The 23,863-nt window shown below is 36.7% G+C and overlaps 2 protein-coding genes and 1 pseudogene across 2 annotated transcripts; 1 reads left to right on the top strand and 2 right to left on the bottom strand.

Annotated features, from left to right (window-relative positions):
• Window positions 1–4,919: 4,919 nt before the first annotated feature.
• Window positions 4,920–8,152, bottom strand: LOC120014091 (annotated as a pseudogene).
• On the top strand, window positions 8,056–12,085 carry LOC120015063 (pyruvate dehydrogenase E1 component subunit beta-3, chloroplastic-like). The gene is made up of 4 exons (XM_038867270.1): window positions 8,056–8,346; window positions 8,444–8,553; window positions 8,657–8,700; window positions 10,861–12,085. Exons 1-4 carry the CDS (start codon window positions 8,244–8,246, stop codon window positions 11,831–11,833), a joined length of 1,230 nt encoding a protein of 409 aa, XP_038723198.1. The 5' UTR covers window positions 8,056–8,243; the 3' UTR covers window positions 11,834–12,085.
• Window positions 12,086–20,584: 8,499 nt separating this feature from the next.
• On the bottom strand, window positions 20,585–22,993 carry LOC120014446 (9-cis-epoxycarotenoid dioxygenase NCED2, chloroplastic-like). Its single transcript, XM_038866401.1, has one exon. It carries the CDS (start codon window positions 22,765–22,767, stop codon window positions 20,920–20,922), a length of 1,848 nt encoding a protein of 615 aa, XP_038722329.1. The 5' UTR covers window positions 22,768–22,993; the 3' UTR covers window positions 20,585–20,919.
• Between the last annotated feature and the right edge of the window lie 870 nt (window positions 22,994–23,863).

Here is a 23,863-nt window from a genome sequence, read left to right as displayed (position 1 = left end):
AGGGACTGCTAAGTAGGATTAAACTCAATGACTTTGTTCTATAAATACTAGTGTTTCAAGAGTGTTTTGGTAGAGAAACAAAAGGCTAAGTGTTGTGAGTGCTGAAAGAGAATAAGAGGATTTTGCTTGGGTTTCTTGATGATAGAAAATTAAGTGTGTGGCTATACAAATTTTGTACATAGTGAATGTTCTCTGATTGTCTATTGCTAACACATGTGGTTTTCTCCGATTTTAGAGTTTTTCATGTATATTCTTGTGTTGAGATTGTGTTGCCATTCTCTATTGTCGTTTGATATTTCTATTAAGTAGGGTCATGATAAAATTACCCAACAGAGTGTGCATGTGTGTGTGTATATATATATTAGGATAGTTTGGTTGATAATTTGTTGGGTTAGGTATATATGTGTCCAATATTCGATTCCAATGAGAAACATATTTCTCAGTAGTATTTCTTCACAGGGCTTCCGTCCAATCAGGCCTGTCGCATAATAGAGGTGCGGCTCGAGGTTTGGATCTTGTCTAGAGGTCTCAAAGTGGTCATGGTGCTGGAGATTTCCTATGTTGTCAAAAAAACTTATTATTATTTTTTTGAAAGGAAAGTCTTTATATTATTAAGCAATAGTAGGTAGCAAATCTGCCAATACAACTTCCTGGAGCCAACGAGGCTCATTCGATTCGTTCCAAATGTGTGGAACTGAACAAGTCAAAGAGAACTTAGCAATACTATGTGCTACATTGTTACAATTTCTCGAGTAGTAGGATACCCTACAGTATTGCAACTCCTCCCGTAGCATCCGAATCTCACCAATAACGCTGCCATCTTCATTCAACCTGGAATCCTGCGCATTGATCTTGGCCACAGCTCCCTTAGAGTCGCTGGCAATTGTAACATGCTCCAAGCCAACCTCAATTGCAAGCTTGATACCCTCCCTAATAGCATATAGTTATGCACTTTCAAAAAAACTTATTATTAAACTTTAAATGACATTGCAATTCGCATGCACTGAAAAATGTCATGATAAGCGTTGATTCATTTATCGTATATTCTTTGCCTGGGGAGAAAAACAGTCGAGCTAACTATTCAATATATATATATATATATATCTCCTCTTTAGCATGTTTTGTTCCAAAAGGCAAAAACAACGTATATATATTTGAAAACAAAGTGTTACTAAATTAGTCATTCTACATTCATGAGACAACTTTCTCTTTCACTTTCTTTTTCTTTTTTAAATAAAAAAACATGCCACAGACGTAGCGAGGACGTTGTTTTTGCCTTTTGGAACAAAACATGCTAAAGAGGAGATTATCACCAAGTCCAAAAACTCTTTATTGAACAAACAAGGAGTATTTTAACATTTAAATAAATGAATTTTTTTATTTTTTTTACAACATGTTTGGAAAAAAAAATCCCAAAATCTTCCACTTTTCCTGCTCTGGTCAATTTAATTGCTTTTTTATTTTCTTTCTCTAAGTTGAGTTCTTGGAAAATTTTCTTTTTTCCACCGTCATAAATCATAATGTATATGTACCTACAGACAAATAAAGAAGTGTGGCATTGACTAAACTCAAAGTGGTCTCTTTCGATCTGCTTTCAAATGCCGAAATTTAGGGTTTGACAGATGAGAAATCCAATTGAAATCTCAGGCATATACATATATACCAGCTCATCACTCAATAATCAAACTCCACAAGTTCAAATTTTTTTTTTTTTTTTGGTCCTTGAGTAGATGATTCATTCATGTATTGGTGGGTTATTTCTCTTCTGGAATGCCTATGTGGCTAAAAGGTGGAATTACAGGATTACACCCTACAATCACATTTTAGTGATGTTTATGACCAAACAGCACGCAGTCTCATTCCAGGAAAAGAAAAGAAAAGAAAAATAGTCGGCCACCAAGGTTTGCCTGTTTTTGACAAGAAAGCTAAGGACGAGCACAAGATGGGTAGCTGACTTGTATAGTATGGAGTCATTATCAATCAACTTGGCATATTAGCTAGCTAATTGCTTCAGTTGAACTAATAATCAAATGTTAAACACGTTTTTGTTGTTAAGAGTATCCCTCATTTTCAAGCAACTGCCTCTCACATTTTATTTCTACTCTTCAGTTTCCGTTTGCTTTATTTTCTATTTTCAAGTGATTTTTTTTATTTCCCATGTTTTCTAAAATAGATAACCAAGTGTATTTTTTGGATTGTTTTCTGTTTTTCAAAAATAAGAACAGAAAATACATGAAAAACATGTATACCAAACATATTTTTTTTTAGGTATCCATGATTTTAAGGGATCCGGGGGCTCTCAAATTCGAACTTAATTTGAGAGTCTAAATTTTCGCAATCCAAACCGTTCTTTTGATCCAATGATAGATAATCAGCCATGTGTCCACTTTAATTTTAGGATTTTTATCTTCATGATAATTTCAAAAAGTGTTTGGGTTTTACAGAACTTCTCTCTTCCCTTCCTCTCTATTCGATGACGCTCTGCGTAATGTCACCGATAATATTTCTGATCGACGACCATCATCTTTTTCAACTGTTCTATCAATCTTTACACAACCGGCGACAGTCAAATTTGGTTGATTGGTTACTATTTCAAAGTCGGTGGCCTCCCTAGATGATAAACAACTGCAAACAATGAGTGAAGGCTTATCACTGTTGAAAGGTCAATATGACAAACTCTCCGAGGAGATTCGCCGACCCAAAGCCTCCTCAGAGAGTCACACTCGGTAGCTGCCCACCCTGCCCTCGATCACAACCAGCAACCCAAAAAACCAGATCTGCCTGATAACACATCTCCCTTTGGTAAAGAGAGACACTTTCAAAACTAATTGATTTGTGACCCTAAGATTATAACACGTGGCATAATTTAGAATCATTAGATTGGAATTGGAGAGTCTCAAATTCTTAAGGAATTTGAGAGCCCCCAAATCCGATTTTAAGATTGCATAAATTTTAGGCATATTAATATTTTTATTAATATACAATATTTCGTTTTCTAGAAAATCTTTCCATATTTTCTAAACCACTGAGATGGGTTTACATAATTAACCCATTTAATATCTGCACTGTGCAAAGACAGGTGTCGTCCTTTCCTAAGCTTTTGTCACGGAGTCCCTGTTAAATATGGATAGCCTTGGGGACAAGTCAAGTTTCAGACTTTCAGTATGCCTTAATGGTTATGAAAATTGACTTTGTTTGGCTGTATGCTAAAACTACACACAAAAGTTTATCAAAAGTCGAGAGAGTTGGGACCCACTTTGTTTGGCTATTTACGCCATTCTTCAGTGCCCTAACGAAACTGCAGTTGCATGAGCTTCCATAAATTCCAAACCCAACTCTTTATTCTATTGCAGGATTGACTTGCAAACAACTCATAATCTAAACGTGCGATAAATTACCTTACAGGGATGACACAGTGACTTGAAATTGTCAGGAAATAATATTGTACGATCCTGGTATCATCATCAACTCTTTTATTTCAAAATTTTGAGGTCAACTACATAAGTTTACGAGAATATTAATGAGAATCTGCCACGTGTGCCAATCCGGGGATGTATAATTATAGATAGCTTACCCCGTCAAGCTTTCTAGATTAGAGAACTGCAAATACTTGGTCAACAGAAGTAAAATGAATGCATTCTTTACACAATTGCATTTTCAGAAGAGGCTTATTTCAGATAACTTGGTCTCTTGTTCAAAGAATAATATCTGATTAACGAATTATATGTCAAAAGACAGATGCTTTGTTCAATCCAGTGAATGTAAACAAGTACCGGAGCCAGTAGTATGGCCTAGAATGTGCCCTTCTTGTGAATACCAATGGGAGGTAAGATGAGCTGGCCCCAAATGTGGAAGATACGATCAATCCTTCCCAATTTGATTGTTGTATTGTGATAACAAAGTTGTTTGCCGGCATAGATTTTACCTCTTCTGCAAACAAGGAAACAAGCATGTCAAAACAGATGCAAGGCAAACCACCAGATTTTCAGTAATTTTGATATGGTATATATTTAAAATCAGCAGAGGGCCAGAGGCAGACAATAGATTTAAAATCAGCAAAAGAGTAATCAATACCCTTAGTCCCGCTGATCTAAGAATGTAAGCAGTTTCGCTGAGAAGAAATTTGAAAAACGTCAAGGATATAAGAAAAGTAGATCCGTCCGCTGTGCCATTTTGTGTGTGCTGGGGAAATGTTATTTTCAGGAAATTTACTGTTTCTTTTGAAACTTATGTCTACAGTTCCTGCATATTTTCTGAGGGAACAGATAAAGAGTTATCACCATACAGTCAAATGGAAAAACATCAACGAGACAACGACCCATAGTCCCATAATTTAGCTTGATATAGGGTGTAGTTAGAAAACATGTTTGCCGATGACAAATCTTAAATACGAGTGCATGCAAGACACTAGACAAGTGGAAAACACGGTTAGCAAAAATATGCTATAGCAAGAGATCTTCTTGTGGAACCAGGCTCTTCAAACAAAACCCAAAAAAATTAAAAAAAAAAAAGCCGCCATAATGTAAGTTCAGTTTGTATCTAACAAATGAGGAAGTTCGATTCAACGGTAAGAAGTATTCCGGTAATATCTAAAGAAAATAAATTCATAATAATCTCAAATAAGTGAACAAGCCAAAGACACATAAATCTGTAGAGGCTTACCCTAGGAATTCAACACCATGGTCAATTGGCGTCTCTCCATTTGAACTGGCGATTCCAAACAGTACCATCAGCCAGTTAGCCAGTATCACATTTAGCTTGTAGGCGTTGATCTTTGTCCCCAGTAAATGCCTGACACATTTAAGGTCTCTATCATGTGCAAAAGCTTCCTCCCTATAGGCAGTGTTGGTATACCTTGGGTGTTGGATAAATGGAACATTTTTCCATCACAGCGTAAAAGCCTAGACATAATTGAGAAGAATGAAAAGCTTAAAACGTATTTCAAAGCATCTTAAAGATATTGCATTATGATTTTACAGGAGAACATGTAGAGATGAAGTTATCGGTGATTGATAGGGTTGTATATTAAGTCACAACACTTTACCGAACAAAAAAAACGAGAACGAAACCTTACATTCCACTCACAGCCTCACATGCCAATATATCCACAAAGCAACCTTACGAGGCATCAGGAAGAAGAAAATGGTATGGTCAGATGTCAAAGACTAGGGGACTCTTTTCGCTTTCAGCGTAGCCACAAAAAAGTCACCAAGGCTGGGGTGTTGAACTGAGATCGACACAAATAGATTATATCCAGGAGCATTGGCTCTCAGTCTCTAACTCCCATGCATATCCTGCAATTCAATAGCAGAGGAGAACCAGAGAAGAAAATGAGTACGCCTTAAGTTGAAGTACTCACAGCTTAGCAATCACCATTCTCGTATATCTTGATATAGCCTACAGTTTTAAGAAACACATCAAATCATCTCGAACTCAAAAAGGATTCTATATTATTTAAGATTTTAGCACAGTACTTCAGATATTAATCATATGAACAGATTAAGTAGTATGAAGATGACATGAATTCTATTGTAGGTTTAACATGAAAGGAAGAAACCAAGAGCAAAGAAAGTACAAGATGTCAAGAACATACCATGTGAGGACTGACATGTACTGATTTGGCCACTAAATCTGAGTCTGGAATCCGGATCAAAAAGAAATGTGACTCTCTCATCCCATGGTGTATTAGTCACCTGAACTAAGTACCAGACCATCAGAAGAAAACTCATTCACATGTAGTTCATCAATAAGATTTTGATACAAAATCAAGATGCAATTATGAGCAATGCAATAAGATCATTCTATCAAAAATTTACATATACTGATGGAACACACTAAGACAAGACATATTATATGTAAGTCAGGAGAATGTAAATTTTTTTCAGGGACACCATTTGCATAACTTATCACTTCTTCCATTCCTTGCAATTAAATATTTGAAAAAGTTGGAATATAGGTTCACTTCCTTTTAGACATAGAGCCAATATCCAGTTGCATATGATAGGTTCATAGCCTTTTTTACATAACAAAATGTTTACCCAGTTAGTTAGGCCAACCATCAGGTCAAATGAAGATGAGCATTATAGAAATGATTATTTAAGTTAACAGTTGAGAGACTTTAAGCTTCCAAATATTGATATTGATGTAGCCCGAGGGTGTGTTTCTCTCAATTGAACTTGAACTGAAGAAAATCACAACCCACTAAAAACATTTGATTTATCAGCTCATGTTCAATCTTGATGCCTTACAGTTGGCAAATACTTCCATGACAACTTACCTCAGCAATGCACTTTTTTAAAGGCCGAATTGAGCCTTCCACATTGTAGCAGTAATACAAACTCAGAGGGTTTTGCTCATACCCCAAACTAGGAGGTATTGTCAGGACTTAGGAGAAGGCTGTGCAAAGGAAATAAGCAATACATGAATTTGGTGAGGGTATCAAAATATTTATTTCATGGTATGGTGTGGAAAATGAGAAGAATGATTGTGTGTTTGTCAGTGAAGCATGTTGAAGGGAGAAAAGGAAATAAGCAATACATGAATTTGGTGAGGGTATCAAAATATTTATATCATGGTATGCTGTGGAAAATGAGAAGAATGATTGTGTGTTTGTCAGTGAAGCATGTTGAAGGGAGAAAAGGAAATAAGCAATACATGAATTTGGTGAGGGTATCAAAATATTTATATCATGGTATGCTGTGGAAAATGAGAAGAATGATTGTGTGTTTGTCAGTGAAGCATGTTGAAGGGAGAAAAGGAAATAAACGCTCGGAAAGCAACAAAATGTTAAATTCAGTTAGAAAAATCACAAATAAGATACAAGACACAGTCCTCCTACCCAAACTCCATGACAAATTCTCTGATTACATATAAAAGGTGGTGTTTGGGTATCAGAAAACAAAATTTAGAAGGGAAAATAAACATTTGAGAAAGAAGCGGTCATGTTTGAAAGAAACCATTTTTCCCCCTTTTGACAAAGGCAACGAACCAAATACCACATTTAATAAAAAAAAAGGTTCAAAACATTCAAGTGATGAAAATTTGCATTAAGTTTGTGAAGTTCAGCAATCTCTTCCGGTAGTGCATAATGAATAGCATAAGGTATCCTAGAATCTTCGAACATCACTAGCTCGGGGACCTAAGAAGCAGCTATATTATTTCATAAAACAGATTAAGCTTGTAACATTTAGAACGTTTGTCATTCATCAGTAAGTGTATTTGTGAAGCAAATTCAGAGCACTGCAAACACTTATCTAAACTACACTATATATCTCTGCCTAACATAATCATCAAGTGACCCAAAAAGCCTTTTTAATGGATACATTATTTTGAACTTAGAAGTGCATAGAAACCAAAAATAAGGACAATTGAGTAGCTACAAGACTACAGGAAAGATGAATGAAATATTTTGCAGAAGAAAACCAATCATACTTTGATGCATAAGTTCATTTGTATAAAGTCAGTCCCCAAACTTTAAGATAAATCCGCCACCAAACGAAGATATCAGACAATTTTCCACATTAATCTACTATTGCACTCAGTTCAACAAAAACTAAAAACAAATCAAAGACAACAATTAAAATTGGGAGCGAAGTAGCTACACTGGCTCAGAGGTGTCCGCCATCGGGCGAGTGTCTTCAGCGGAGAGGTGATCGGGTGGCACATTGAAAGCGCGAGCAAGGTCGAAGAGCGCGCATCGGACGGCGTACCTGAATGAGTGCCGGACGTTACTCCATCAACATTAACGAGCTGCCTGTTAGGGTTGGTCCAGGTAGGTCACCAACGAATCCACCATCACGCACTGCTCACGTGACTCTCAATAAACATGCGACTCCGCTCCATAAACATCCTTGGAGCTTCTACACTTCTACCCAATCAGCCTTTCAGTTCATGACACAAGGTGGATAAAAAGGTAATTCAATTTGAAAGGCATTATAGGAAATGTCAACACTACCCCTAAATATAAGACGTGGCAATCGGGCTGGGCCATGATACCCAGAACTACAGCGCAGATGATTAAAACCTCATTGTCGGGATCGGCGATGTATACTATGTGGCCGGGGTCTGAAATAAATCGCCCAACGCCAAATCAACCAAGAAATCCCAAACCAGTCCCCTCAGTTTCTCCGCCAACCGTGACTCCGTTTTTCATATAAGTTTACACCTGCTTCTCTCTCTTTCATTGTTCACCTTCACTTTTTTTTCTCTCTCCTTCTACGCTCTGCATTTTCTGGCAGATCTAAATGGCTTCGATTTTCCAGGGATTGGGGGCTTCGACGGCTCTTACGCCCTCCAATTCATTGGAATCCAAGAAATTTCTTCTGCCGTCGCGCAGGCCCTTCTCAGGTTCGTTGATTGGTTTGATTCATCTTGTGAAAGGGAAAAAGACAGAGTTCTATGGTATCTGAAGTCTATGGTTTTTTTTCCTGAATCTTTTGGGCAGGGAAGAAAGGGGTCGTTTTTACGGTTAGATCAGAGGGGAGCGTGAACTTGAACCTGGGTTTGAACACGAAAGTTAGCAGAGCGGAGCATTTGATTACCAATGCAGTTGCAGTTAATAAATCTCCCTTGTTTTCTAGTTTTGGTTTTTCTTTATTAGTTTATAATAATCTGTTGTGTTCTGTCACTAAATGTGATTCTTTGTATGTGTTATTAGACAAAGGCTGATAGTTCTGCTGCTTCCACGACATCTAAACCTGGGTATGTTGCTTTCTTTTTAATTTATGGCTGTTTAGTACAGTATCAAGTCTCAATTCTGCTCCTCTTTAGTCATATTTCCTTTTTCTCAACATGGAATTACTGGTTTTCGTTTATTTCCTTGGAACAGTAAGCCTCTTAAAATGTGATGTTTTAACTGCTGCCAAATTATAGGAGGTTTAATACTGTTTGAATACAAAGCATTGCCTATAGAAGGTTTGATTGCTGTCCAATGAAAAAGTAACATTCCATGATTAATCGTCCCTAAATTTTAAACTTTCTTCATTGGCTGTTGCCCATGGAAGGAAAAGTGGGTATATCACTAGATGATCAAAAACGTTCATTATTACTTTTATTACCTGAGAAGCTTTGCTGACTATTTTTCAATATATGGAATCACAGTGAAAATACTAGTAAGTTTTGTGCGCAACAGACTTTTTATTATGCATTGTTCTTTTGTTTCTAAATTGTGGTTCACATTTTGGGTACTTCAAATGATGCCTTTTGCTTTGTGATTGAGATGCTCATATCATTAAATAAATTGGAAAAGGATACCAGTACTTAGATAGGAGTTGGTTCATACAGCATTGGACTTGCTTATAGACCTGAAAAACTTAAAAATGTTTTTTTATTCTAGCTTGATCTAATCTCATTGAGAAATGAAAGTAATAAAAAATTCACAAACTTATATGTATATATTTATAAGATTATCACTTCTGATAGAATGCTAAATTGAGATGCACTTAATCTTAAAGTTGTTAGCAAGAGCATATTATCTTGATGGAAAGAAGTAATGGTTGCACTTAATTATAAAATGTAAAAGATGCGTGGTTTTTTGTTTTCTTTTTTCTCTCTCCCCTCCCTCACCTTTCTTTCCTTTTCTTTTCTTCGGTATTTTTGTTGGGAAAAGGGCTGAGATGAATGTTCTATTTCAATTTAAATGCATGCCTGTTGAGAAGTTGAAAGTTTGATTAATAATAGTTACTTCCTTTATTCCTTATGATCACACCCAAGCAAGGTAGTTAAAATCGCGATTTTGATCGTAAAATCGTACGATTTTACGATCATACCTATAGAAACCTAGTTAAATAGCAGTGGAATCGTAAGGGTTGTAAAATCGCACAAAATCACATAAAATCGCGAGTAAAATCGTTAAAATCGGTAAAATCGCGAGTAAAATCGTTAAAATCTGTTGCAATTGTTTGTATTTCTTTTTTCCTTTTTTTAATTTTAATGTAGTTTTAGATACATATTTGGGTGTAAAAGGAGTGTAAAGGGACCCTGTCGGACCAAAATAAAACAAAAATATGGTTCAGAAATATATCCAATAAATTTTATGTTATTTTTGGAACATTATTGAGAATTATTCTTAATGTTACAAGGTATGTAAAATCTTACGATTTTACGATTCGAGTTTACGATTCCGATTTTACACCCCTTCTCCGATTCCGATTCGATTTTACGATTTAACTACCTTGACCCAAGGCATAAGCCTATTCTAAGGCTTGTTGAATTGCTAGTTCGTTTGTGCCATAGCTTTACAGTTTCCATTGAACATTTTATGTTATGTATTAGCTTTGCTGTTAGCCTATACTTGTCTCTTTGGAATAGTTGTGGCCCTGGCCTTTGTTGTAACTTGTAAGAAATGTGTTATTAGTTGTTAGTGACTCCATCTCTTCTCTTTTGCAATAGTATAGAACCCCTTAGTGCTTTTCTTCCATAAAATGTATTTTAAACATTTCATAAAGGATGAAAATAGGCGAGCATGTGGTGTAGTGGTAGAGTTGCAGTGGTGCAACTTAGATGTCACATGATCAATTCCTAGAAACATTCTCTCCACATATTATATGGAGGTAAGATCTGCAGACATTCTGCTTGTCTCCGGCTTTGCCCATTGTGGGAGCCTTGTGAACAAGAGTTATTTACCATAAAGGATGAAAATCATACAATCGCAAGTGCATGCTATATCTGTGGTTTTGGTCATAAGAATTTTCTGATTGGAAATGTGGAATATCATTAAATCTGTTCTCTCTAAATTACAACCTTGATGGAAATAACATGATTCTGCTATCTTTCAGTCATCAACTTTTACTTGCATAACTATCCGTGCCACAGTTCCGATATATAGATGAAATATTAATTTGTCCTGTGTTCTCTCCTCAGTCATCAACTCTTACTTTTTGAGGCCCTACGTGAAGGCTTGGAAGAAGAAATGGACAGAGATCCTAGCGTGTGTGTGATGGGTGAAGATGTGGGTCACTATGGAGGCTCATACAAAGTGACCAAAGGCCTGGCTACAAAGTATGGGGATCTCAGGGTTCTTGACACTCCTATAGCTGAGAACTCCTTCACGGGGATGGGCATTGGAGCTGCAATGACTGGTCTGAGGCCAATTGTCGAGGGCATGAACATGGGATTTCTCCTTTTGGCTTTCAACCAGATCTCCAACAACTGTGGCATGCTTCATTATACATCTGGTGGCCAATTTACCATACCAATAGTTATCCGTGGACCTGGTGGAGTTGGTCGGCAACTGGGGGCTGAGCACTCTCAACGTCTTGAATCATATTTTCAATCAATCCCTGGAATCCAAATGGTGGCATGCTCTACCCCTTACAATGCCAAAGGCTTGATGAAGGCTGCAATCCGTAGCGAGAACCCAGTTATACTTTTCGAGCACGTTTTGCTTTACAACCTCAAGGAGAGCATTCCAGATGAAGAGTATATATGCAATCTTGAGGAAGCTGAGATGGTTAGGCCCGGGGAGCATGTTACCATTTTGACCTACTCACGGATGAGGTATCATGTCATGCAGGCTGCCAAAACTTTAGTGAACAAGGGATACGATCCTGAGGTTATTGATATCCGGTCCTTGAAACCATTCGATCTTCACACGATTGGAAATTCAGTCAAGAAGACACATCGGGTGCTGATTGTGGAGGAATGCATGCGGACTGGAGGAATTGGTGCCAGTTTAACTGCAGCTATCAATGAAAATTTCAATGATTATTTGGACGCTCCAATCGTTTGCTTGTCGTCACAAGATGTACCAACACCATATGCCGGGAGTTTGGAAGAATGGACTGTCGTTCAGCCTGCTCAGATTGTGACAGCAGTGGAGCAGCTCTGCCAGTAGTTGCAATACACCACAAACCAATTGTGTGTAAGCTTCTGTCTGATAGCATTTTCATGTTCCTTTTAAGCAAAACTTCCCCTTACCTTGGTCTATCTCTTGAGTTGTTTTTCTTTTTCAATTTCAGATTTTGTTAGCAATTCTTGTGTTATTATGACTGAAACTTAAACTCAAGATGGCTTTGGTTGCTAAGTTGAGGGTTAGCAACTGTCATGTATTTGGAAATGTTGTTTTTTCATAGTTTTAAACTTTGAACTTTCTTTCTAGTATATGATTATAAATCTCTCTTTTTTAATGTTGTAATGACTTTGCTGTCTTATCGGACTATGCCAGCTTGCTTTTAGTTGGGCTGGGCTGCTGTAGAGTACTTGTTAACAGACTACAGGTAATTATAAATTCAATATCTCGAGCCCAAGCCCACTTGTTGTAATATTGGTTGTCTGGCCTGGGCTGGGCTGCTGCATAGTATATGTAAAGGGCTACACAACACAAACTAGGAATTCAAAAGCTTGTTGAAAGGTCGTCTAGTCCATCTGCTGGGATGGGCTGGGTGGGCTTCGGCAGGGTATATGTTAAGGACAACTCAAAACTATAAATTCAATAGTTCGAACCCGAGCCCAAGCCCACTTGTGGTAAAGGTTGCATATTGCATTAGCCGTAGATTCAACCATCATAGTGATTTTTAGACTCTACAATTATTGACGAATTGTAGAGCCCCCAATGACCAAATCGTAACTTATCAAGGGCCCTCTTATATTGTCTCTGTCCCGACGGATTAATATATATATATATATATATGAGAAATTTTCATATAAGGGTATAATGTAAAGGTGTAAAATAAGAGTATGTTTACACCATTGATTTAAAACATGTGGGACCTAAAGTAGTGAACCCCACTTGTCACTCACTCATCCACACCATTAAACATAGACCCTTATTTTACATTTTTACATTACACCCTATGTGAAAATTCCTCATATATATATATATATATATATATATATATGTTTCTAATAACTACCACGGACAATCAAATAAACCATGTGTTTTCAGTTTTCTGTTTTTTGTCCTGAACATGAATAAACATGTCTGCTCTAAAAGGTTGGTGATGCATGTGAGGTGCATCTTTGAGTGCAGATATGGGCCCCCCCTTTTGCATGTTGCAATTACAATAACTAGTTGTCCAACCTAATTAATTTTCAAAGAAATAATTTATTTGTTTTTCTGAATTGATCATATGCGGAATCAAATCATCGAAATCTTGCCTTTCTAACGAGGAATATTGGTTTGGTTGAAATTCAATTCATATACATTGAACATAATTTTATTCAGATCCAACACCAAATAATCAGGATTCAAGCAGTCATATCGACTAATGTTCACCCTAATTACCAAAGTGATACATGTCATCTTTATCACTACAACTAATGGCTCGAGTGTGAAGAATTGATTTATAATGATGGAGAAGGATGATCATATATATATAAATTTAGTAGCACCAACTAAAAGACATTAAGGAAGATGTACCCTTCCTTTCCCCACACATAGAACCACCAAATTAGGGTTTTTTTTTTCTTCATCTACAATACATGTTGGCTACGAAAGTGTGTGAAAGGAGGACCAATGTGCATTAATTGGATGTGAAAACTATTTTCATATCACTACTTCCATTCTTGCCAAGAAAACAAAATTATATATGATTACTAGATTCCATATATGAAGTTAATTATCATTCTAATGAAAAAATTAACGTTCCAATGAAGGTGTTAAATGCATTTTTCATATAATATAATATGGGTAACTGTCTTCATCATTACTACTAAAGAACAATTCATAATTAAAGATTTAGAAAATGTAAGAAACAAGCCAACCCGTTAAAAATATTTCCAAACATACATGAGTGGGTCATAAATAACATACTATGAGTCATAATATGTTGTGAAATGGATTATATATTGAGTATTAAGTAGCACTAGACTTTGAATATGTGACACTTTTCGCCCCAACTTCATTTGACTAGATAAGTTAATTAATTACTAACACTTTCTTTTTCCGGAGCTAAATTATGTCCTCCCATTGATCAAGACATTAAAAAATGACTATGAAAAGGCCAATTTACACTTTTAATTCATTGGAATATTAATAGCTAATTAGCTATTAATATGCTTTGATTACATCGTTAAACAATTAATCATAATAATTAATTAATATGCTTTGATTTCTCATCTCCCGTGTTCTTAGCACTTGAAGCCCACACAACGAAAAAAAAAAATTGTTGCCCATTTTAGTTGGATATATATAGTATTGAATTTATTAATACTTGACCGACCACGGACATGATTATTTTCTGTAATTATATTAACTAATGCCAATGTCCACTAATCAAGGACATAAATGGTTCTAAGTAATACTATTAGTTAAGGTTTGTTGTTGCTGCTCTTATCTTTTAGGACACAATGGAAACTAATTTATTGGCATCTATTTATCCAATCAAATTAAGTGGTGGAACCAAGAGTGGCCACTCCCCACCTCCATAGCTAAAATTACTCAAAATTAAGTATTATTTTTTCAATTATTAAAGGGATAAGAACACTAACAATAAGACACCACTTTTTCTAAGAAAAGAATATTTTATCTTGAATGTATTACTCCAAACAATAATCTTTTGTGAGTACGTGTCCGGCTACTACAACCTCGTAAAGTTGAAGCTCCGATACCAAATGTAACATCAGTCGTCAGTAATTAAACATTACTTAGCATGAGTGTTCGCGAATGTTTTGGAAAGTTGATTAAAAAAAAGTACGTAAATAGTTATTGAAATGTTTCCAAACTCTTGTTCTCTTCCTATCCAACATATATAATATTATTTTAGATCTCAAGCTTTTAGAAATCAAAGAATTAACTAATCTTTGTGACTTGAAATTGTTTGGTGAGTGTGAACAAGATTAGTCGGAAAAGTGAAGAAGAATAAACTATGATTGAGTTATTAGACTATAATATTTTAATGAGAGTTTGTTCAATTTTATATAAAAAAAGAATTCCAATAAAGTTGATCAAAATGTACGTATTATTACAAGATTTTACATCATTGAGTTCGTCATTCTCCACAGATTTCAGGAACCAGATGATGCATTATCACACACACACACACTCTCTCTCTTCCCACCTTGATTGAGAGCTTGAAGATTGGAAGCTAACGTGTACGTTCTCCACTTTCTTACAACAATATTATTATATATATCTAATAATATATATATGATGCATGGGAAGCGGGGACGTGTGCGCCGCTGTTGCACAGCCACGCACATTATTGTTTTAGAAAACACATGTATTATGTATTTAGTGTATATACACATGCAATGCGTGTATACAAGTATATATGAAGATATATACAATCCGAGCGCCCAAATAAAAATAGAAAAGAAAAAGAAAAACTCATAGCTGGTATTTCGGCGGTTTGTCAGGCCTGAAGACACTTGGCCTAACAGTGACGGCCGTTGTCGGATTCCGACACAAAGCATCACTGCATGCGTAGCTTTTGACTAGGTGAGTATTCCCATGGAATTTTAGGGTTCTAGTTTGTTGCTTGAAAACCACACCATCGACTTTGCCTTGATTTGGACATAAACTCGGTTAAATAGGCCTCCTAAACTATATACCGACAGATAAATTAGGGTCGAGATCCAACACAAAACCAAATGAAGATAGATCTTATTGGGATGGAATCACAGGAACTCCACAAGCATATGCCTTTCACCCGAGCCGGTAACCAACTTGGATTTCCCGTGAACTTCATATGTATTATTCAAGTGGAGCACATTAATGTCTGTAGTTTTTTTTTTTTTTTAAATTTTGTTGGTTCTTTCAGTTTCAAACTTATTTGTTTCTATTGTGAGAGTGGAGGGAGAGAATAATTTTAAATCTAATAACGTCCAAATATGTATGACTATGAATAAATCATTTCAATTCCAAAATCTAAATTCCACTCTTCAATTCTTCATATACCCTCAAAATTTTCAATATATGTAAAGAATGGAGATAATCTAAATATCTGAGAATTAGGGTGTATGTCGTCTGAGGTCGGGAGTTCGAACCAAGTAGCTGCGATATTTCTTTATGAAATCCTTATTCCGTGGACTTATCCCACTTCCGGACCCCTATCCATATGGGTTTTGGCCTAGTCTTACTTAATGCCAATGTGGTACGGACTATTCTAATGACTAGAGATTTACTCTCACTCAATTGTTCGAAGAGTATGTTAGGCTGAGTGATTCCTCGGTTAAAAAAAATAGTAATATCCAAAATTTACAATAACTACGGGATGATGTTAGAATTGTATAGTTCATGCGTGATTTAATCAGAAGATGCCAAACTTGCTGAATTTGATAACAATTGACAAGCCCTAGAAGTAATTAATAGCAGTCTTGGTTGATTCTAAATTGCGCAATTTGTCAATGTCCGACTTGAGGCGCAAACAAACACAGACAAACAAAACCTAGTTGTCTTCATTAATAAGATCGAATTTAACCTTCTGCAAAAGAAAAATGTGGATTAATTGAAGAGAGAGAGAGAGAGAGAGAGAAGAGAAACAAATGGAGTAGTGAGTAAGCAAGTCAAAATATGTGGTCGAGGTTTTACAAAGGGCAATGAAAGTTGGACTCCATCTCTCTCTCTCATGGGGAAGAGAAAAATTAAACTGAGAACATTGTCCTAAATGTAAATACTATTCCATCGATACTCTTTTCTTTGGGTGGTGGGAGAGTTTCCAACCGGACGTATACCCAGAGAGAAGCAAAGTCATACTCGTACATATATATCTTCAACCTTAATTAAAGTCTATCTTTCTTGTTTTTGTTGGAAATTCAAATCCAAACACATCAAGTGTATTGTTCGCGTTGGACCACGAATTTGTGTGAATTTGTTTTTTGTGAGTTGTCATCAATAATTCTTAGACTCATAAAACACGTCACTTATGTGAGAGATACGATGATTTTACTTATGTATCACTCGGTTGCTTATGTGTGGGATATTAATCATAACTAATATTACCAAAATATCTCTACCAATAAAAGTTGGACACATGACACATATGTGACAACTATGTCAAGATCAGTTAGCAGCCGAAGTTCCTACTTCGGTATGACCGAAGTGCATACCGAAGTGGCCACTTTGGTATGATCAAGAAGAGGCCGAGCTACAGTATTGGAGGCACTACTTCGGTCGTTCATCAAAGTAAGATGTCTGGACCGCGTGGTAGGAAGGTCATGGCCAACCTTCCTAGTACACTCCTTCCAACCAAGGTGGTTCGTCCCATCTGACCTAGGTAGTAAGGTTCGACCATACCTTGCTAAGGTTAGATCTACCAAGGAAGAGTCCGAACATGACATTAACTCCCAAGTAGAGTCCTACTCCCCTTTGGAGAGGGATACAAAGGGAATTCGCCCTTCAAATAATCCTCTAGCAAACTAATGAGAGAGACTCCGACTCCTACTACAATTCAAACTGCTCAGGCACATATAAATAGGGGACCTCCACTCTCAAGTGAGCATTCTAACTTTTGCACTCTTAATTACTTACTAAGCAAGCACCGCTCGAAGCAACGAGTCATCCTCCCAAGTTTAGTATCGTACTGACTTGAGTGTCGGAGAGACCCCCGAGCACACCCTCGGGGCCTTACCGTGGCTTACGTTTACTCCCTGTGTAGGAAGGAAGGAAGCGCGCACTCACCAGGAAGGAAAGAATTCAGTTATTCCAGCTCGATCTGACTTGACTGATTTGCCAGATAGGAGAGATCTATTTTGGACATCATCAATAACATATTAAAATGTTGAAGGTGAGAATGAAAAATTCACACACTTATACAAAGCTAACGACAAAAGATTTTCTCCATTAAAAGACACGCATATTATATATATACACACCACCGTAATGTTTATGTAACTAGCCAAGCAAATATAATAATCTGTACTAAGCTCGAACTAATTGACAGCAAAGATGACAAGTAGGGCTTTGGAGATCAATTAACGTGGTTATATCTGGACCAAAATTAATGACAAACGTGGGATTGTCTTTTTATTTTGGTAATAAAGCAGACAAAACGAAATAATGTATGGTCGGTTTTTGTCCTTCATATATGACAAACATTTAATCTCAATCCCTTCAGCTCTCAATTCTCCAATAATTAATAATCGTATTAATTAATTTTTAATATTTATGGATGTCGGAGGTCCACATACATTAAAGGACAAAACTAAAACTAAATCCTTTTCGCTGTATGTTATGTTCTTAATTAAGACATAGATTCTTCACTGCAGTTACTTAAAATAGTTAAGCTAGTAATTAACATTTCATCCTGATCCATGTTTTTGTGGTGGACCAGCAGAGATTATTGGTTGGTGGCGCTGTCTCCAAAGACATTGACCTACTCCGATTGCTTGCATGAAATTAATAGTGGACTAGTTTCATAGAAATTAATCATTCTATTGGAAGGATTCCAATCCTAGCCTCCATAAAACCCCTCCTTCCCATTTTGATTCTCATTCATTCTATTTTGAGCTGTCCCAAAACTAGTCATTTTTCTTCATTAATTAACAATTTTGTTATTGTATTTCAACATTACTCTTGTTACTTTATAAATTACCCTTGTTTCAATGGAAAAAAAAGTATTTTCATTAGTAAGGATAAATATGAAATAACATGGTTATTTTGTATGGTTGAATTATATTAAGATGACAGACAAATTAGAACGAAGGAATATATTTATATCCTATAATTTCTCAAAATATGTAGCGAGAATAAATAATTTGAGAAATTGGTTTACAATGCATGCCCTATTTATATTTTTTATAAAATTATAATGGGATTGCATAGATATTATCATTGTTGAATATAAATATAATCCCACCACTTTGTTTTATATATATAAAAAAAAAAACATTGTTGAATATGGTGTGGTTATTTCATTTAATATATATAATATATAGTTGGCCAGTTGGGTATTTCTAGATTAATTATTAGTTAGGTTGCATTTCCAGATATGTATATGTGATGTGAGAGTTGTTCTTTCTTGCTCAAAATTTCTTGGTGATTTACGAAATCTGTATAGAATCTACTGATTGTTTTGTCATAGAGAAAACGTGTAATGAAAGTCGGTGGAAAAATTGAAAATGGAAATATTCCTTGTCTTGTAAAAGTAAAAGTAAGAAAAGAATGGCCTGTGGTTTTGGAAGTCATTTTTTAATTTGGACAAAACCTACGATAAAGGTCAAGTGGGACTATTCGTCAGCTTTCCCGGCCCCACTGCGTATTGGTCAATACTTTGCTTTCTATCTAAAAGTTGCAACTGTCATGGTTTTTTCAAAAAGTTATGGCCAATATTGTTTCGCCGGCAATATATATATATATATATATATATATATATGAAATTAAATATTTCTTATTATTATTTCGTTTTAATAACTTAATTAACTGGAGTGGTGTGACTCAGAGCATCCGCAGTAGATGCTATATTTGACATTATTAGTAACACTTTTTGAATAAATATAGTATTACAACATCATAATGGGTATAATGGATTATATTTCAAGTACTTGAAATGTTATTTTTTTGATAAGTTAAGTACTATATGCATATGATGGATGAAAAATGACACTTGAAAACTTAACAAAATTTGTCCATGCTACATCTTTGAAGTGTATATAAATTGATGAATAGTGAAGAGAGATGATGAAAAAGAAGAGAGATGATGAAAATCCCCATTACATTGCAATTAATGGCTCTTCATGTCTTGGTGTCATGCTAGCATGCTACTATGTGGAGAAAATTCCCATTCATTGCAATTAATGGCTCTTCATTTGATGAATATTATTGTGTGAAAACAAGGGGTGGGAAATGCACATGCCTATTCATTTGCAATTAATAGTAATATAATTTTTATGGGTTTTGAAATAAAATATTTGGTGTCTTTTTCAAAGAAAAAAAAACATATTTTGCATGCCAGTGCATAGTAATTAGCAAAGGAAAAGTAGCGCGAAATTAATCATTTGGATGATAGTCTAATTGATGAATTTTTACGAGACTAAATTGTATGGACTCTGAATATTCTAAACTTCAATTTCCACTTGAAACAATACATATGTGAGGCTCAACTTACCTCATTGTTTTGTAAGAGATTTTTGTGCTTACCCATATCAATTGTCCAGAGCGCAAACCTGTATGGTGTCATAATATGTACACACCAATGTTTGTCCAATAACATTGCACAGGATGGTGACGTGGCGGGCTAACAATCCAGTTATGCAATCGGGCCTATTCATGAGAGCGCTTACCAGGTTTGACCCTTTTTGATTGGTTGTTGTGGTGCTCCGCGAACCGTTGTTGGGTATTACGGGTTGGAACCTGGAATCACAACCTTGGGCCAAATTTTTATCGGAAAATAAGGTTTTTGGAAAATAAACCTTGGACGATATTAATGTCCAAAATATAAATAGACTATTATGAGCCTCATTTCCTCCCTCAAAATAATGCAAAAAGGTACCGTTTGTACGTGCTCATTAGCCATGTTTTTAAGTGCGTAGTTAATTCAAAAGTCAAAAAGAAAAAAAATTCAGAAACAGAATTGACATGATTTTGACATCTAGATTTGAATTAACACACATTATTATGACCATTGCCCCCCCCCCCCCCCAATCTGCCATCACTTCCGGTTCTATTTTTCTGGGTTTATTAAATATTAACAAATGCAGAAATCAATTCTCACACCAGAAATGAGCCAAAGATGTTTAATTTTCACAAAGAAGAAAATACACAGTGGAAAAAGGGAAAAAAAAAAGGAAAAAGAAAGCAGAAACAGAAACCAGCTGAGCTCGATTTCTATCTACTGTCCAAAAGAGCTACAAACTGGTTCCCTTTAGAAAAAAGACAACAAATTCAAGGCAGTGGCACTGCTACTGATCCACCTAACAAAAAGACAAAAAAAAGGATGATGTTGGCCTTTAATGCCCAGGAGAATCCGGGGACCTGTCCTCAATAAGGCTCCCTCAGGTAAATTCTCCTCACTAGGGCAGTAACTTTTGCTCCAATTTTACTTTTTAACCACTATTCTGTGCTTGATTCGCCAAGTCTTTGGCATCTATAAAGGTGCCGTGAAAACCGTAAGGCACCCTTGAAGGTAATTTAACCGAGGCTTCTAACTGTAAATTCACGGCGTTTGCTATCTGGAGCTCCGATTTCCCTGTCTTTTCATCATGTACAAACGCGAGAATGTAACCATCGTCTTCGTTACCTTCTTCACTATTCGGGTCTCGCGGCAAGAAAAATGGCTCGCCGCCATATCTCTGATCGCCGTAGAAATACTTCTTTATCTCTCCGGTTGAAAGATCCACTTTAGCGAATCCCGATACCTTGGGCCACGGCTCAGCAATGGCAAGATAAGCGAATCGGGTTTTCCTGCCTAACAGGTTCCGGTTTACCATACCCGCCTCCAGGTTTACTTGCTCCGACTCAGAAATTATCTGGCGGCAGGTGGACAATCCGGTTTTCAAATTCAACCGGATTTCGGATAGTACACTCTCTAGACATTCATCGGATTCGTTGAAAATTGAATCCGGTGGAGTCATGCAAGAACCGATAACTACTACCTCGTCCGATTCCGGCTCCTCCCAAGCGTTCCATAGATGGAAACAGAACGTGTCCGGTGACTCAATCCATATCATGTCATTAGCATCAGTGGCATTCTTTCTAAGAATCCCAAACCGAGACTTCTTGTTGTCGTCGTATATGACAGGAGAGCCCCCTCTGATCATTTCCTGAAGCTTGAAAACTACTTGCTGGTCCGGAATCACAACAAAATTCTCTGTAATTGCGAAGTCGTGCATCATCGTTGGCACAGGAAGGGGGATTTCAACGTCTGGTGATTTCTCACCATCGGAAGAAAACTTGAAGAATTTCAAGTATGGCTTTTGAACAACATCGTAGCTCAAAGCGAAGAGCTCTTTAGATACAGGATCGACCTTCGGGTGGGCGATCATTGTAGATTTCAATTGATCATCAAAATTGTATCTGCAAACAGTTTCGAGATCACCTGATTGAGTGATACGGACTTGGTAAGGAAGATCATCCTCCGACATAGCGAGTAATCGGTCATTGAAATAGACCAAGCCAGCGTTCGCGGCACCAATGCCCTTTTTGTGGTCCACTAGACCGCACAGTCCTCTCGCGTAGAAAAGAAGAAGACGAGCGATACCAGAATGACCGTGTAGTTCGCCAATTGCTTTTGGGAAAATTGGGCGACCTAGCGCTCTCTCTTGTACAAGTCTCTGCGTCTCGGTTAGGCGGCAAGCGTAACTTGCGGAGCCGTCATCAATAGAGACAGCGTGGATCATGCCGTCACCGTCAAATAAGTGGTGACCGGCTACCGGCTCAAACAATGGATTCGCACCGTTACGAAGATAAACTCCATTGATGCATTCAGGGATTGTGCCAGTAACCGGGAGTTTGTGCCGCACGGGCTGCTCCGGTACCGGAGAAAAGTTTCCGGCGATTTGAATTTTAGGATCGGCCGTCTTGGGTAGCGGATGTTGTCGCTCGCGTGATACCAACGCGCCCTCGGCCATATCCAAGGCGACAGCGGCAGCTTTCTGGAGGAGATTCCAGTGCGGTGGGTGAATTTTGGTGTCTACGGTGGTGGTGGTGGTGGTGGTGTCCTCTCTGGGAATTAAAGCGTTTGGGAAGGTTTGTTTTGGGAAATGAAGCACGGAAGGAGAGTGTAGAGCGCAGTGAATAAGATTGGTTTTACTGTTGGGTTTCTTCTTCTTCAAAGATATGAACTTGGATGAGAAGCTCAAATCTACTGAAGTAGAAAAAGGGTGTTTGATAATCTGGGTTTTGGCCCAACTACCGGAGTAGTTTGGATTTAGTGCTGTTGTAGAAGCAGCCATGGTGATGTTTTCGTGACTTTCGTGAGAGAGAGAGAGAGTATGTTTGCTTGGTCTGTTTTCCTGTTTTCAGTATTCAAGAGAGAGAGGGGAGGGGAGGGGAGTTTGGGAGAGAAAGGGAGAGTGATGAAGAGGTATAAATAGAGGGGGAAGAGTTGAATAGAAGTGGTGGGTGCGTAAGGAGGTCCACCTCAGACATGCAAAGGAAGACCACGTGGTCGATCTGTGGAAAGGGCACTTGGGGACCGCAAAGGAAATGGCAATTAATAGAAGCTTAGTAATAACAAAGAATTTGCACTCGATTTGTAAAGAGATATGGCTCGATTTATAATCGATTAGATTAGGTAAATATGTCTCAATAATGAAAAATATATTTTTCAATAGTATTTCAAAAAAAAATAACAAAGAATTTGCTTATTATGCCACAAACCAATGTTGGAGGTAGAGAGAGAAGCACAGAAAGTGGAGGAGGAGGAAGAGGAGGCGCCTAACATCATGGACTAATTATAGAGTGAGAAAGGTGAATAAAAATCGACTGTTTCTTTTTTTGAATTTTTATTTATAAATCTATATCCATATTAAATACCAAAATGATATATGTCCATAATTTTGATGTCCATAAGTGTCCATAATCTAGGTGGCATGAGGAGAAGTGTGGGGGACCATGTTGTATTAAATGGTCCCCACACTTCTCCTCATGCCACCTAGATTATGGATACTTATGGACACCAAAATTATGGACATGTAGTGCTTCCGTATTAAATATTTGTTATACTTTTGTGACAAGTAGTGTTTGAATACCTATCTATTTGACACGTGTCCCTAAATTAATAATATTTAATTAAATATTATAAATTAAATTTATAGAAAAAGTTAAAAATTCTAATTTAATTAAAATTGTTTTTTAATGGCATACAAATTTACTGAGAATCTATTTCCTTATTTATCTTGATTTTTCTAATTTCAAATAATTAAAAGCCAATAAAACGCAATAGGGGATAAACTTTATGAATATTCCAAATCTATTTAACTCTTCTTTTCTTGGAAATGGAGGAAGGGGGATTTGAATTTGGTCACCAGCACAATACACATCATGTTT

Source organism: Tripterygium wilfordii, chromosome 14, assembly GCF_013401445.1.
Source record: "Tripterygium wilfordii isolate XIE 37 chromosome 14, ASM1340144v1, whole genome shotgun sequence".
NCBI lineage: Eukaryota > Viridiplantae > Streptophyta > Magnoliopsida > Celastrales > Celastraceae > Tripterygium > Tripterygium wilfordii.
Note: the sequence above shows the minus strand (reverse complement) of the source record. Positions and strands in the feature narration are given on the sequence as shown.